This window comes from Vigna unguiculata, chromosome 3 (assembly GCF_004118075.2).
Source record: "Vigna unguiculata cultivar IT97K-499-35 chromosome 3, ASM411807v1, whole genome shotgun sequence".
Classification (NCBI taxonomy): Eukaryota; Viridiplantae; Streptophyta; class Magnoliopsida; order Fabales; family Fabaceae; genus Vigna; species Vigna unguiculata.
Genome location: NC_040281.1, coordinates 172,135 through 186,001, shown reverse-complemented (window position 1 = coordinate 186,001; position 13,867 = coordinate 172,135). Strand labels below are relative to the sequence as shown.

At 36.5% G+C, this 13,867-nt stretch overlaps 3 protein-coding genes across 5 annotated transcripts; 2 read left to right on the top strand and 1 right to left on the bottom strand.

The window, feature by feature from the left end:
• The first annotated feature begins 424 nt into the window (after positions 1–424).
• Positions 425–4,014, top strand: LOC114178036 (ABC transporter G family member 17-like). Its single transcript, XM_028063710.1, has 4 exons — positions 425–1,243; positions 1,359–1,538; positions 1,618–1,886; positions 2,215–4,014. Exons 1-4 carry the CDS (start codon positions 878–880, stop codon positions 3,848–3,850), a joined length of 2,451 nt encoding a protein of 816 aa, XP_027919511.1. The 5' UTR covers positions 425–877; the 3' UTR covers positions 3,851–4,014.
• Positions 4,015–4,124: 110 nt separating this feature from the next.
• LOC114178034 (TPR repeat-containing thioredoxin TDX) lies at positions 4,125–8,901 on the bottom strand. 2 transcript variants are annotated; one of them, XM_028063708.1, is made up of 10 exons: positions 8,714–8,901; positions 8,604–8,637; positions 8,398–8,523; positions 8,229–8,316; positions 8,031–8,111; positions 7,834–7,898; positions 7,601–7,741; positions 7,384–7,515; positions 5,471–5,501; positions 4,125–4,973 (listed from the first exon to the last, which is right to left on the bottom strand). In XM_028063708.1, the coding sequence occupies exons 1-10, from the start codon at positions 8,821–8,823 to the stop codon at positions 4,639–4,641; spliced, it is 1,143 nt and encodes a 380-aa protein (XP_027919509.1). In that variant the 5' UTR covers positions 8,824–8,901; the 3' UTR covers positions 4,125–4,638. The 2 variants fall into 2 exon arrangements, with proteins under 2 accessions (XP_027919509.1, XP_027919510.1); XM_028063709.1 differs by having other exon boundaries at positions 8,398–8,516; positions 8,714–8,897.
• Positions 8,902–11,554: 2,653 nt separating this feature from the next.
• LOC114179522 (factor of DNA methylation 5-like) lies at positions 11,555–13,765 on the top strand. 2 transcript variants are annotated; one of them, XM_028065890.1, is made up of 6 exons: positions 11,555–11,656; positions 11,880–12,096; positions 12,239–12,492; positions 12,665–12,805; positions 12,919–13,137; positions 13,226–13,765. In XM_028065890.1, exons 2-6 carry the CDS (start codon positions 11,880–11,882, stop codon positions 13,523–13,525), a joined length of 1,131 nt encoding a protein of 376 aa, XP_027921691.1. In that variant the 5' UTR covers positions 11,555–11,656; the 3' UTR covers positions 13,526–13,765. The 2 variants fall into 2 exon arrangements, with proteins under 2 accessions (XP_027921691.1, XP_027921690.1); XM_028065889.1 differs by lacking the exon at positions 11,555–11,656 and having other exon boundaries at positions 11,666–12,096.
• The last annotated feature ends 102 nt before the right edge of the window (positions 13,766–13,867 follow it).

The following is a 13,867-nucleotide window of genomic DNA, read 5'->3' as shown; positions in this document are numbered from 1 at the left end:
ATGAATTAAATTAATGGTATTAAGAAAAAACAGTTTTCATTCAATATATTCAACAGTAACTTTAGTTAGTCCATGGATTTTAGTTGAAGTGTTGTATATTAGTGTTTACCATCCATCACTCTTACTTACACACGTGTACATCCTCTCCAAGGAAACCAATACTTGTTGGGCAATTGACTTGGTGGTTTAAACATACGAAAACATTTTATGAATTTCAACACAAAATGGCGTGTTTCAATGCATGAGTTGAGAGAGAATGATGAATTGTTACTTTGAACACTTTTATTATAATTTATGAAGAATCCTTTTTGGAATATGCGCATATAGTTACAAACGATCGTACTGACCCTATTCGTATTATGTCAATGCTGAATTAAATTTTGAGGGGACCTTGAAATTTGATGCGTTGTTTTGTTTTGTTGAGTTGATTATCACCAAATACATACATAACAGATATACCATACCAGTGTGATGTTTTTACATAAATACCTGCTATCCTAGCATACAAAACACGGTAGCTCTAAACGTTAAACAATTAGTTTAGGGGAAGCAAATATCAATGGAGAGTGACACAAAAATATCATTCTATTCGGTAGAACCAAAGAAAGTGTATTGGTAAACCCAAAGAGAAAGAGAAATGGAATGCACCAATCCAAAATTTGCCGTCTGACAATTTGTTTCGAGTCACAATCTTCCATTGCATTGCATTGCATTCAAATGCTTTCATTTTCACCGTCACCTCCTTTGTCCGTATTTCATACCTTATAACCTTCTTATTTAAACAATCCACAGCTCAACTTTAGCGCTTTAACACCAGCAAGTCCTCCCTTAAACACCAGCAACAAAGGGCAGAAAGTGGTTGCTGAAGTTCACTGCAATGGCGAGGCCAATGGCGAGGCCAGAAAGGACGAGAAGAAATAAAAGCCTAGAGACACTAATGGACTCGGACAAACCAGGAATCGGAAGAAATGTGAACCAACTGGGACCCCAGAAGTTCACTCCTGGCTATGGCCTTGAATTCAGTAACATCTCGTATAGTGTCATAAAAAAGCAGAAAAAGGATGGAGTATGGATCAACAAAGAAACATATCTTCTCCATGACATCTCTGGCCAAGCAGTAAAAGGTGAAATTATGGCAGTCATGGGGCCTAGTGGTGCTGGAAAATCCACCTTTCTTGATGCATTGGCAGGGAGAATTGCTAGAGGGAGTCTAGAAGGATCAGTTAGAATTGATGGAAAACCAGTAAAACTTACCTCCTCTACTCAAATCAGATATATGTTTTACTTTTCACCAACAAAAGGGGAGATATTCTCTCTTTCTATTCTCTTTAACTTAATGATGCTATATTATGGTGCAGATTACTACAAGCTACATGAAAATGGTGTCATCATATGTGATGCAAGATGACCAGCTCTTCCCTATGTTGACGGTTTTTGAAACATTTATGTTTGCAGCTGAGGTTAGGCTTCCTCCTTCCATTTCCAGGGCAGAAAAGAAGAAGAGGGTGTATGAACTCCTTGACCAACTGGGCTTACAGGTATATATAATCCGTTGTCTCTCTCTCACACTCATTTACAGACATAAAATGGCAGATTAATGACTTCATCCCTGTTCAGAGTGCTACACATACATATATTGGTGACGAAGGAAGGAGAGGAGTGTCAGGAGGGGAACGACGAAGGGTATCTATTGGCATAGACATCATCCATAAGCCATCACTTCTGTTTCTTGACGAACCTACCTCAGGCCTTGACTCTACAAGTGCTTACAGTGTTGTAGAAAAGGTTAAAGACATAGCTCGAGGAGGAAGCGTTGTCCTTATGACCATACACCAGCCTTCATTTAGAATTCAAATGCTCCTGGATCAGATCACCGTCCTTGCAAGGTGAAAATCTCACAGCCTATATTTTCTTTTCTGGATAAATCCTATGTATGATGTTTATATTACTGTCTAAAGAGCCTAAATGAGGCGATATATTAAGCTTTATTACATACACCATCTGAAACTGATAGGCAATGATAGGAACACCAAAAAAGATATTGAATACATCAGTTTATGACGAGAGAAGAGAACAAGTTAGAACTATGTGCTGTTAAAAAAAACAAAGAGAAACACTAGTACTTCACATGGATGAACTAGAACAATATATTCACAACATAACATGAAAAACAAATTCTGACCAGATATGCTTTTGTGCTTGATGGTGCTGTAGGGGAAGATTGATATACATGGGCAAGCCAGATGCACTACAAGCTCACATGTCCAGATTTGGAAGGCCTGTGCCTGATGGAGAAAACAGTATTGAGTATCTTCTAGATGTTATTAGTGAATATGATCAAGCAACGGTTGGGCTTGACCCCCTAATCCAATTCCAACGAGATGGCCTCAAACCTGACCCCGCAGCCATGACCCCTGTTCCAAAAACTCCAAGGACATCTTTCAGAAGGAACACCCCTGCATCTAAGCACTTGATTAGCCTACGCAGCCAAGGATTTACTGCTGGAACACAACAACCTCATTCTGCACAGTTTAGTTATCGCGACGAGGATGACGATGATGACAATTTCGATAACTCCCTAGAAAGGAACAGTGTCCCAACACCAAGGAATATGACCAGTGGTGTTCACCCACGTTTGGCTTCTCAGTTCTACAAAGATTTCTCGGCCAAAGATTTCTCTATCTGGCTTTACCATGGTGTGGTAGGAACGCCGCGGCGGCAACCATCATGGACTCCGGCAAGAACACCAGGATGGACGCCTGGGAAAACACCCATGTCAGGACCAAGAAGTGCAGTTTCCTACCAATATTCTGCAGCTTATCGGTATCCTTATCGCCCCCAAACTCCTGCGGTGGATGGTCAGTCTATGGACTACTCGGAAACTTCATATGCCCCTTCTCTTGAAGGATTTGAGATTGAGGAAGTGGTTGATGAGCCAGTTTTAGGATCCAAGTACGCAAACCCATGGTTGCGTGAGGTTGCAGTGCTCTCGTGGCGAACAGCACTAAATGTAATTCGCACCCCGGAACTCTTCCTCTCCCGTGAGATTGTGTTAACTGTTATGGCACTCATCCTGTCCAGCATTTTTGGAAATCTGAGTCATCATTCTTTCAAAGACATCAATAGGCTCCTCAATTTCTACATCTTTGCGGTGTGCCTTGTTTTCTTTTCCTCCAATGACGCAGTCCCATCTTTCATCATGGAGAGGTTCATCTTCATCAGGGAGACTTCCCACAACGCTTACCGTGCTTCTTCATATGTTATTTCTTCCCTCATTGTTTACCTCCCATTTTTCGCTGTTCAAGGACTCACATTTGCTGCCATAACCAGAGAAATGCTCCGGTTGAAAAGCAGTCTCTGGTATTTCTGGCTCACACTTTATGCCTCGCTTATTACCACTAATGCATATGTGATGCTTGTCAGTGCGCTTGTGCCTAGTTACATCACAGGGTATGCAGTAGTCATAGCCACAACAGCACTCTTCTTTTTGACCTGCGGTTTCTTCCTCAAGCAAACTCAGATACCCATTTATTGGAGGTGGCTTCACTATGTTTCTGCAATCAAATACCCATTTGAGGCATTGCTAACAAATGAATTCAAGAACCTCGACTGCTACACAGGAAACAAAGCAGAATTATCCCCCGGACCATTAGGAGACTTGAAGCCCAGCAAACATCATAACTCCAGTCTGCCAGATAACTGCTTGTTAGGTGTAGATATCTTGTCCTCGATGGATATCAAAATGCAAAACATATGGTATGACATTTTAATCCTGCTGGGTTGGGGTGTTCTTTACAGGTTGTTCTTCTATTTGGTTTTGAGATTTTACTCCAAGAACGAGAGAAAATGAATCATTTACCGCCCCTTTTTATTCGTATAACCTGTTCATATAATGCTCCGGCCTGCTAAAAAGCTGAAGGTCACTGAGGTTACGTTATTTATTTCTTGTATCATTGCTATCATATTCATGAGAATATATTCAGTTTAAGAAGCTTGCGAGTTTTCTGCTTCTGTTCCTAAGGTGCGACTGGCAATTTTTATGTTTACGAAATTACCACAATTAATTGCTCTGAGGAAACAAAAAATCATCATAAGTAAACTTGTTATAACGGGGAAGATGGATATAATAACACCAACCTAGCCCGACCACCATTGTACTCCGTTCATACCATGATCAATGTTAAACTACAACCCCTCCTATCAATCACCACAATTTGCATCCTCTAGAAACATAAAGGAATGATAAGAGAGAAAGACAGGGATAGAGAAAACCTGACCCACCCAAAACTTTTCAATGTAACCGTCGGCATATTTGGATAGGAAGTCAATCTTTCATGTATCTTCCTTGACAAGAAGAAAACAACTTTGCCCCAGTTGGACCCAGCAGCAAAGGCTCCGATTCCAAAACTCATTAACAATTTTTATCAAGGTTTACTTCCGTCCTCCCATTACAGTAATCACAAACCTAAAATCAGCTTTAAAATTTGAAACTCGTTCCAAATCAACACTAACATTTTGTACATGGAATCAGACAGTGGAAACGTCTAGGCATAACACATATTAACTACATTACTCCTAGCCTTTGAATTACGCTATGGACATGTAAACTGAAATCAGACTCTTTATAAGGTATTTCACTTAATGAGAGCCAGCATGTTGTGCAATCTTTCTTTCAAGTGTACTTTTGTCTGCCCCCACTACACTATCAACCTCTTTGCCATTCTTAACAAAGAAAAATGTGGGAACACTGCTAATATTCCAGCTTGCAGCAACATCTCTGGCCTCATCTATGTCAATTTTCAAAAAAACAACTTTTGGGTGCTTTTCAGCCAAGCTTGTATAAATGGGGGAAATGAAGCGACAAGGGCCACACCACGTTGCAGTAAAATACAGGATCGCCAATCGTGATGTCTTTGATGCAGCACTTAACTTCTTTTCCAATTCGCCAGTAGAATGAATACCAATGACTTGCCCTTTAGAATGCCACAAATGTAATAGGTCATTAAATTAAATACAAATTCAAGGAAAGTCAAGAAAAAATGCAACAACTGTTCTTTTAGGAATAAAAATGAAATATCAGAATCAAACATGCTACAAATGCCACAATATCGTATGAGTTTTTAGTCTAATTAGGTAACGTAACATCTTACTGCTCTACATCCTACACCATGAAGTTGGGCCCAATTTGCAAAGTAGTTTTTAATTACACAACCAAGAATGGTTTGTGACATAAATTCAGGCCAATATCCATGTGTTTCCATCAAACTTGTAAGCCCATAATGCAGGTGAGCAATTATGACGAAAATATGCATACTAAAGCGTTTACCACAGCCACATGAAACGTATGATGCCGAAACAGATCAGACAATGAAATATTGTGTACTGTTTTTATTTTTCACATTAACTGCAAGACAAAGAAGTCAACAAAAAAACGTTTTACCATCGCCAGATGAGAAATATAAAGACTTACCATCTTTTAAAGCAGATAAGGCTTCTTGAACCTGAAAACAAGTCAACATAAAAAAAAAACTTAGCTATAACTAGATCATCCCATAGCACAGTTATTAAGGTTCATATAGAGAGTGAACAACTCCCCGTCACTACATATTGCATTCCAATGAAGGAGTAAATAGAATGTAATAGGACAACTATAGAAGTATGAATTCATAGGAAATGACAGATTGTAATTTGTTACATCACAATGTTATCACAAACAGTAGCCTATAGAAACTACATCCGTTGAAAACAATACTTGATAATAAAAAGAATAAACATAGTTACATACTAGATACCCAAAATCAAGATTTTACCTGGCAACGGTAAGAGGAGTTAAGGTTGCAAAACATATGTCTATGAAAAAACAGCTAAAAGTAGTCACTTAGTCTTGAGTCTCAATGAATCCCCTCATTGCTTAATCCTATAGTCATCAGTCTTCATAACTAGGGTTACAAATAACAATCAAGTTATTTTTTAGTATTTTCGTGTCTGATTGTCTACTTTATGATCATATTGGAAACTTAGTATATGCCCATAGGTAAACCTAGATTATAGCATACTTGGCAGGAATTTACTTATCATTATATCTTAGGGGACCCTATTTCCAGTCTCAACAACCTATGGAATTTAACAATGAACAAACCTTACTCTTTGGAGCCAGGATCAGAGATTCTACACTGCTGTTCTCCTGGTAACGAAAAATAACAGTATCATACATTCTACACTGCCCCCCTACTTTTTTTTTTTCCTTTCGTAACTCCTTTCCTAATGTTTTGTCTGGGAAATCTTAACATACACAGGATATGATATGTACGATACTGGCACCTTAGATAGAATTACCACAAATAGAATCAGAAGAAAAGGTTATTGGCATTTGGCCCTCCTTTTAACCAAAAAAGAAAAGAGAAGGATATGAAGTAACTCAACTAATAAAGAGAGGAAAGACCTTCGGTAGCAGATTTCTTGACTTTAGCCTACCTATTTCAATGTCTTTCTCAACTAATAATATGAAGTAACTTTAGAGTTCTTTGAGCAAGTCTTTCTCGAGCACTTCACACATATTTCAATGTCAATAAACTTATGATATTATAATGCTTATCTTTTAATTATATCTGCCATATTTGCAAATGTTAATGAAGATAGTATAGTTGTTTGTTTTAATTGGGGAAGGACTTTTTGTTGCATTTTATAAGAAATCATATATTATATAATGACACAAATATATATATATATATATATATAACAATCTAGTTTCTAGATTCTTTTATGTAAGAAATTTTAATTTACTTTGGGAGTCCTGTAGGTCATAAAATGGAAAAATTGTCAACTATTTTAGAAAAATAATGCTTGAAAATGATCTTGAGATTAACTATTCTTTGCTCCAACTATAACTAAAGGACAATAACCAATTCTTAATTGGTTAGTTATTAATGAAGTATATTCATCTAATACTACTTGTATCATCCACCCAACAACATAGGACAAAAAATGGTTCGGTTTACCTTTCTAAACTGCAAAAGACCATTACATGCCTAAAACATGGAATTATGACAAGGATCATAAGATCCTACAAAATTTACATGCCATACATATATACACAGACATTTAACAAAATATTGCCCACAACCAATCACCAGTCCAACTAAAAAGAAGTCCTCACTCTATGTTATTGCTTACCATTATCTGTAGCTTTAATGACAAAGGAAAAAATGGAACTTTGGGTCAATGTAGACCCATTCAAAGTATTGATGCTGTATCTCAAAATTTTAAAAGAATAGCAATATTCCTTGTAATACAAGCACCAAGGGGCATCCAATGTGTATCTTATCATGTATGCTCTAATTACCAAAGAGATCGCTAAATCACTGAAAATATATCTATACTTACTTGAGTTTCAGTTTCTTGCTCCTTCTTAACAGAAGCTTCAGTCTTGACAGGATCTCCTTTCTGCTGCTTTTGTTTTCTTAAGCGATCATACTTTCTCCTATGCTCCTCAATTTTGCGGGCATTAGGTTCAACCTGTCCAGCCAAAAAAAAAAATACAATTAGAAACAGAACAACAATACCTTCCGCAGGTTTCATCTGTCGAAAGAAGGCAAATTACCTTTTTAAGTACGGTACTTAGCTCTTCATCATAATCTAACTTTGAAGCCACATGAAGGTCACTTGCTGCTTCTTCCCATAGTCCCAACATAGCCCTCGACATTCCTCTTATTTTGTATCCTTTGGCTGAATCTGGGTTAATCTGGAACAAATAATAGACCTTTGAGTACAGAAACTCGTGGCACAGATATTGCTTTCATACCATTTTTCTATGAGATGAGGAATAGAATAAACCTTCAAGGCTGTGTCAGCATCCCGTATAGCAGCGTTTGGCTTCTTCAGTTTCACAAAGACACTAGCTGAAAACAAGAAATCGAGATTTCCAAATGATACAGAAGGTAAAACACACAATAAAGTGGAAAGTGGAAAGAAAACAATAGCAAAAGAAATTTATTGGAAGGCATTTGATTCTGGTCCGAGAGAATGCATACCTCTTGTTGCATAAAGTATAGCTGATTGGGGATTCAACAAAATAGCTTCTGTCAGTTGGTCCAGTGCTTCGTCCAAATTACCTAAAAATTCATTAAAAAGAATAACACAATTGTCAAACAACAAGAATGTCCAAAAAGCTTAAGTTGAGAGATTCAAAAGAAAGAGAGTAAACTATAAGTAATCATGAATTGAATTGCCTTCTGAGATAGCATCGACTGCTTTTGACTTTGCTAGTTGAGCAGCATTCCTGTTTTCTTCCGTCACTTCAACAGAAGGATCTCCCATCTGCAATAGCAATACGGTTTAAATTACAGAGTTGTTGAGAGTGAAAGGCATTGCAGTGAGTCCATACAGAAGATAGCATACCTTTTGAGGAGGGTCATTATCGGGTTCAACAACATCAGCATTATCCAACTCTATATCAGATTCTACAAGGTCGTCTTGAGCAGATAAAGGAGGGTCTGGCTTGGTCTCATAAAAATCACCTGGTTCCTGCACAAGTTGAGTGAGTAATAGAAAACAGAGATTCCAAAACTGATTTAGAAGATATGAACAGGGGAAGGGAGAATCACCGTTTTGGGTTGGGGAGGGATGCGAGCACCGAGGCTGCATCAGAGGGAGAGTGTGAGCGAGTGAGGGTGAATTGGAAGAAAGAGATGAAAAAATGGGAAGAAAACGAAACCTGAGGAGATAAGCCTTGAAGAAGGAAAGGGATGGGTTGTGGAGGAGTGATGGATTGGACCTGCATGACTCTATGAACTGCTTCAGCTCTCTCAGTTTACCTTCCTCCATTTTCTTTCTCTATTTCTCTCTCCGCCGAACAGAACACTTCCGATGTAGGGTTCAGTCCGATCCACTTTTCAATTTCAACACACTATTTATAATTAATGAATCCAATCCAAACTTGTCTTATTATAATTATTTATATCATGTAATGATATAAAATAGAAATATCAATTATTTCCTTGAGTTTGGTTACTCATCTCATATGGTAAAAAAATGTGTAACCATATATTATACTTTTAAATATTTTTCTTTATTAATTTATATTAAATGGTATGCATATTCATGTACTTGTAAAAGATAATATTAATTAGATTTTGTTCATATAAAATACCTAAATAAGAAAGAGTAACTTAGAAGTATATAAAGAAAATGGTGCTTTAAGGAAGTCTAATGAATTAAAAACACAAACTCTAAACATTGAAGGTGTGTAAATTTCCAACAATTTTATGTTATGCAACCAAATGAAAAGCAGAATAAAAGATGGAAAAGAACATTGAACATAAATTAATAAAGGTAACATTTTCATATAGTTATTGGTATTAATATCCAATTCAATATTTAAAATCACTCTGATTTTATCAAAAAATTATTATTGGGGGATAAACATACACTTGATTTTGAAAGTAGGGAAGTAAAGATTTATTTTTTAGAAAATGAGTGTTAATAAGGGTTGAAGAATATATGTTTTTTTTTTTTTTTCAAATGATGGGAATGCACCGAAGTACATATGTTATATTTATTTAGAATAAACAACATGACAACATAATTTCTCTACTACTGCAATAATAGAATTGGGTGACAAAAAGCATATGTATATAGAAAGGTTGAGATGGATTAACTAAAATCTAGTCGTATTTGATTAAGTTGGCGAGACCCTATATAAAATTTGACCAAATTCAGTCAAGTCGGCCCGATCGAAATTTGGCCCAGCTGGTCCTAGATAAAATTTGAAAGTATTCAGTTGAGTTCACTTCGACCCAAATTTGACTGCATTGGAGTGAGTCGACATAGACAAAATTTGACCGTATTTATCCGAGACAACCGCGACCAAAAATTGGTTGTATACAGCCTAGTTGACTCCAATAAAAATTCAGTCAAAATTCAATTGAGTTGGTCCCAATTGAGATTTACCTGACCCGACTCTTGCCTAAATTTGACTGTATTCGGCTGAGACGACCTATGATGAAATTTTGTTGTATTCAAATTAGTTGGTCACGATCTAAATTCGGCCGAATTCAGTCAAGTCGGCTCCGGTCAAAATTCGATCGTGTTGGCCTTGACCAAAAATTGACTGAGTTGGTCATGGCTTGGATTTGGTCGTATTCGACAGAGTCGATCGTGATCGAAATTTGGTCATATTCAGGCGAGTCAGTCCTGACCTAAATTTGGTCGAATTCAGTCGAGTTGGTCATGATCAAAATTTGGTCGAGTCGGCCCTAAGCCAAATTTAGCTGTATTCGGTCGAGTAAGTCTTGAACGAATTTTGATTGTATTCAACTGAGTCGGTCATGATAAAAAATTGGCCATATTCAGTCGAGTTGTTTTCGGCCGACGAATTTAGTGGAGTCAACCCTCACCGAAATTTGACTGATCAGGCCCTGGCCAAATGTGGTCATATTTGGCCAAGTCGTCTATGGCCAAAATTTGGTTGTATTAGGCAAAATCGACCCTGGTCGAAATTCGGTCGAATCCAGTTAAGTCGATCTCGACTGAAATTTTGTCGAGTTGACCCTAGCCAAATTTGGTCATGTCGTCCCCGACCAAAATTCGTTTGAATTTGGCCGAGTCGACCCTAGCCAATATTCGACCGAGTCGACCCCAGCCAAGATTCGACCGAGTCGACCCTAGCCAAAATTTGGCCGAATTCGACCAAGTTGAGCTCGACCAAAATTTGGTCGACCCCGACCGAAAGTCAGCCAAGTTCATCCCATGTTAAAATTTGGCCTTGTTGTCCCCAACAAAAAATCTGCCAAATTCTATGATATCGATATTATGAACAAAGTTATAGAAAATTTAATGTAAATTTAATTTATAAAAAATAAATTTTGAATTTTGAACTTAATCTAAATATTTGGATCTGGATTTAAACTTCCAAATATTTAGATTTAAATTTAAAAAAAAGTCAATCTACTTTTTCTAAAAAAGTAAATTTAAATCAAAAATCTAATTCAATTATATGAATTTAAAATAAATATAAATTGAGTCATTAAAAATTTAATCCGTACAATACTAATATTTTGCAAATTCATCTTCGTAATCAATGGAAATTAACAACTTATAGAAACAAACACTAGTATCAAGAGGAAAGTTTATCTTTTGGTCATAACGAGCTCTTATAAACACTCAAGGTGGTTGCTTATTTGTCTTTTTGACATTATTGATTTGAAATGTGGCAGATAAAAAGTTAGATGCTAACAAGGGTTTTTCAGGAAAAAAAGTTTCATTTTGAAGGTATAATCAGACATAGAGAAGAGTTTTAGGAAAATGAGAAGACAAAAGGTTGAACTCTGAAATAATGAAGTGACCTATGTATCGTCCCTTGCCTCTGTTAAAACTTATAGTGTATTTGAAGTGATATTTATTTTCAGTTTTAAACTATATTTATTTATTATATTGTATGATGTACATATAAAAGATGTTATTAATGTAGTATCTAAATAGTAAATACTATTTTTAATATGTAAATTTAAAGAATATAAAAAGTCTCTGAGCTCAATTTAATGGATGTGACTGAGAAATCTGATCAGTGCCATTTTCTTTGCCAATAAATAAAGTATCTGTTTCTCAGTTTTAGCCATATCTAGCTCTTCAAACACAGTGCAATATTCTCCTCTCTCATGTATCCTCCTTGCTCCTTTACTTCCCTTTCTCTGTTCTCTCTTTCAATGCTTCCCTTCATGTTTATGTCTTTATTTCTTCTTGCCTTTTAGCTATTTTAGCGGGAGTTTGGAAGAGTGGAAGAGAGAGATGAACTTTAGGAAAAAAAAGAGAAACTTGATGTTGCTTGGAAGTTCATGACTTTCCCAAGCATTTTCATGCTTTTGATTTGTATGGTTTTGCAGATGGCGAACAATGAATGTGAAGGGTCTACCACGAGCAAGCAAAGAATAAATTTTGTGAACATGAAGGAGGTGATTGACAGCCAGAGACAGAAAATTATCGATATGGAGGATACAAATGTTCTGAAAGCTGACTGTAAGAGAGATCTCAAGGAAAGCTTAAAAATGGCTTTGAAAATGGTCAAGAGGGAAACTTTAATGGATAAGGAATGTCAGAAAGGTATGTCTATTTTCCTTGTTGTTGAGTAGTGGTTATAGTTAGTATTAAATTTAGTTTCTTGTACTATGTCATCGAAATACAGCCTTCCATGATTCTTGTGTTTTGGACCTTAAAAGCTAAAACACAACTTGAAAATTTTCAGAATTAGAACAGATGAAAGATATGAACTCTAACATGAGTGGTGAACTGAAACGTATGAAGAAAGATAATGAAATGATGGCAAAGGAATTGGCAGAGAGTAAGGCGTTGAATGATAAGCTGCAGGAGAAACTTACTGAGGATAATAGGAGGATGACGATGAAACTTGTTGAGGAGAATTCGCGGATCATAAGGAAACTTACTGAGGAAAATGACCGGATCATGGGGAAACGAAAAAAAAGCGAAACCCTAGATGAGGTTAGTTGCAATCAGAGGCTTTTGGATTTCTGTTAAATTCAATGGAAGCTTGTTTGTTCTTTTTACCAGTATGAGGTAGAACCATGAAGTTGTTTTGATACATTTTAATGGTGAGTTTAAACTGTAGTGTAGTTTGATCTACAGAATAATATATTAGTAATGGTATCAACAGGATGAATATAAAGAATTGAAAGCAAAAGTGGCTGAGTTGGAAGAGGAACTAGTAAACTCCAAGGATCTGAATCAAGCTCTAATCATCAAAGAGCGTGAGATTAGTGATGAGCTTGAGAAAGCTCGCAAGAAATTAATGGTGGTGAGGTTTTTATATTAACTTGAATTTTCTTTCTTTGATTATATGAACGGTTGCACAATTGTTTCTGGTCTGTTTCATTATACTACTGTGAAATCAATGTGGTTGAATTGCAGGAAATAACGGAGATATCATGTCTTTATGACAATATTTGTGTGAAAAGAGTGGGTGAGATAGACACTGAGCCTTTCATTAGAACTTTCAGAGCAAAGAACAATATGAGTAAAGAAGAAGCAGAGCATACAGCTTTGAAAATGTGTTCGTTATGGCAGAAGAATGTGGAGGACCCTCATTGGTATCCATTCCAAATAATAACAATTGAGGGAAAATCAAAGGTGCAAACAACTTCTTTTCACATTTACATCTGACACATTCCCTTAACCCAGATAATGAATATGATGAGTATTACCTTGGTTGTTTCAGGAAGTTTTGGATGAAGAAGATGGAAGGCTAAAAAGATTGAAAGTGGAATTGGGATTTAGAGCATATAAAGCAGTGGTGGCAGCTCTGATGGAAATGAATGAATACAATTCGAGTGGGAGGTTCATTGTAAGAGAAATATGGAACAAAGAAAAAGGAAGGAGAGCTACGTTGAAAGAAGGAATTGAATTCATGATAAATCAAATAAAATCAAAAAGAAGGAAAACACAAGAAATGGTGGATGATGAAGCAGATGAGAATGGTGATGATGATGATCCACCTATAAGAAAAAATGAATGTTGACATGTTTGGAGTTGTCATAAAGACTCTAAAGTTTGGTAACACAGGTTTGATAACCATGTGTGTGTTTATATTGATGTTTAAATGGAGAAATAGGTTGGTTTGTAGCAGAATTGGTAACTTTTTGTTAGGTCAGAAGCTAGCCTATTTAACTATGTAAATCTTGTCTATGTTCTCACCTCTAGTCACTCCTGTGTATTTGGTTATAAGTTGTTCATGCTTATGTGCATTATCTTGGTTTTATTTTACTTGACGTGAGATGTAGATTTTTTCCACTAATATTTTTTAGTGTATGTTTGGGAGGATTTGTCTTTCATAAATGGGAGGAACTCAAATAGAGAGTTA

Bases quoted from the DNA above. Each gene is read 5' to 3' on its own strand.
- LOC114178036 (XM_028063710.1), top strand. From the start codon at position 878: ATGGCGAGGCCAATGGCGAGGCCAGAAAGGACGAGAAGAAATAAAAGC. The intron at 1,244-1,358 runs GTAAAACTTACC...ATTATGGTGCAG, and splicing joins TTAGAATTGATGGAAAACCA to ATTACTACAAGCTACATGAA. The intron at 1,539-1,617 runs GTATATATAATC...ATCCCTGTTCAG, and splicing joins TTGACCAACTGGGCTTACAG to AGTGCTACACATACATATAT.
- LOC114178034 (XM_028063708.1), bottom strand. From the start codon at position 8,823: ATGGAGGAAGGTAAACTGAGAGAGCTGAAGCAGTTCATAGAGTCATGC. The intron at 8,524-8,603 runs GTGATTCTCCCT...CAACTTGTGCAG, and splicing joins TCCCTCCCCAACCCAAAACG to GAACCAGGTGATTTTTATGA. The intron at 8,112-8,228 runs GCAATTCAATTC...ATGAATTTTTAG, and splicing joins AGTCGATGCTATCTCAGAAG to GTAATTTGGACGAAGCACTG.
- LOC114179522 (XM_028065889.1), top strand. From the start codon at position 11,832: ATGACTTTCCCAAGCATTTTCATGCTTTTGATTTGTATGGTTTTGCAG. The intron at 12,097-12,238 runs GTATGTCTATTT...GAAAATTTTCAG, and splicing joins GGATAAGGAATGTCAGAAAG to AATTAGAACAGATGAAAGAT. The intron at 13,138-13,225 runs GTGCAAACAACT...TGGTTGTTTCAG, and splicing joins CAATTGAGGGAAAATCAAAG to GAAGTTTTGGATGAAGAAGA.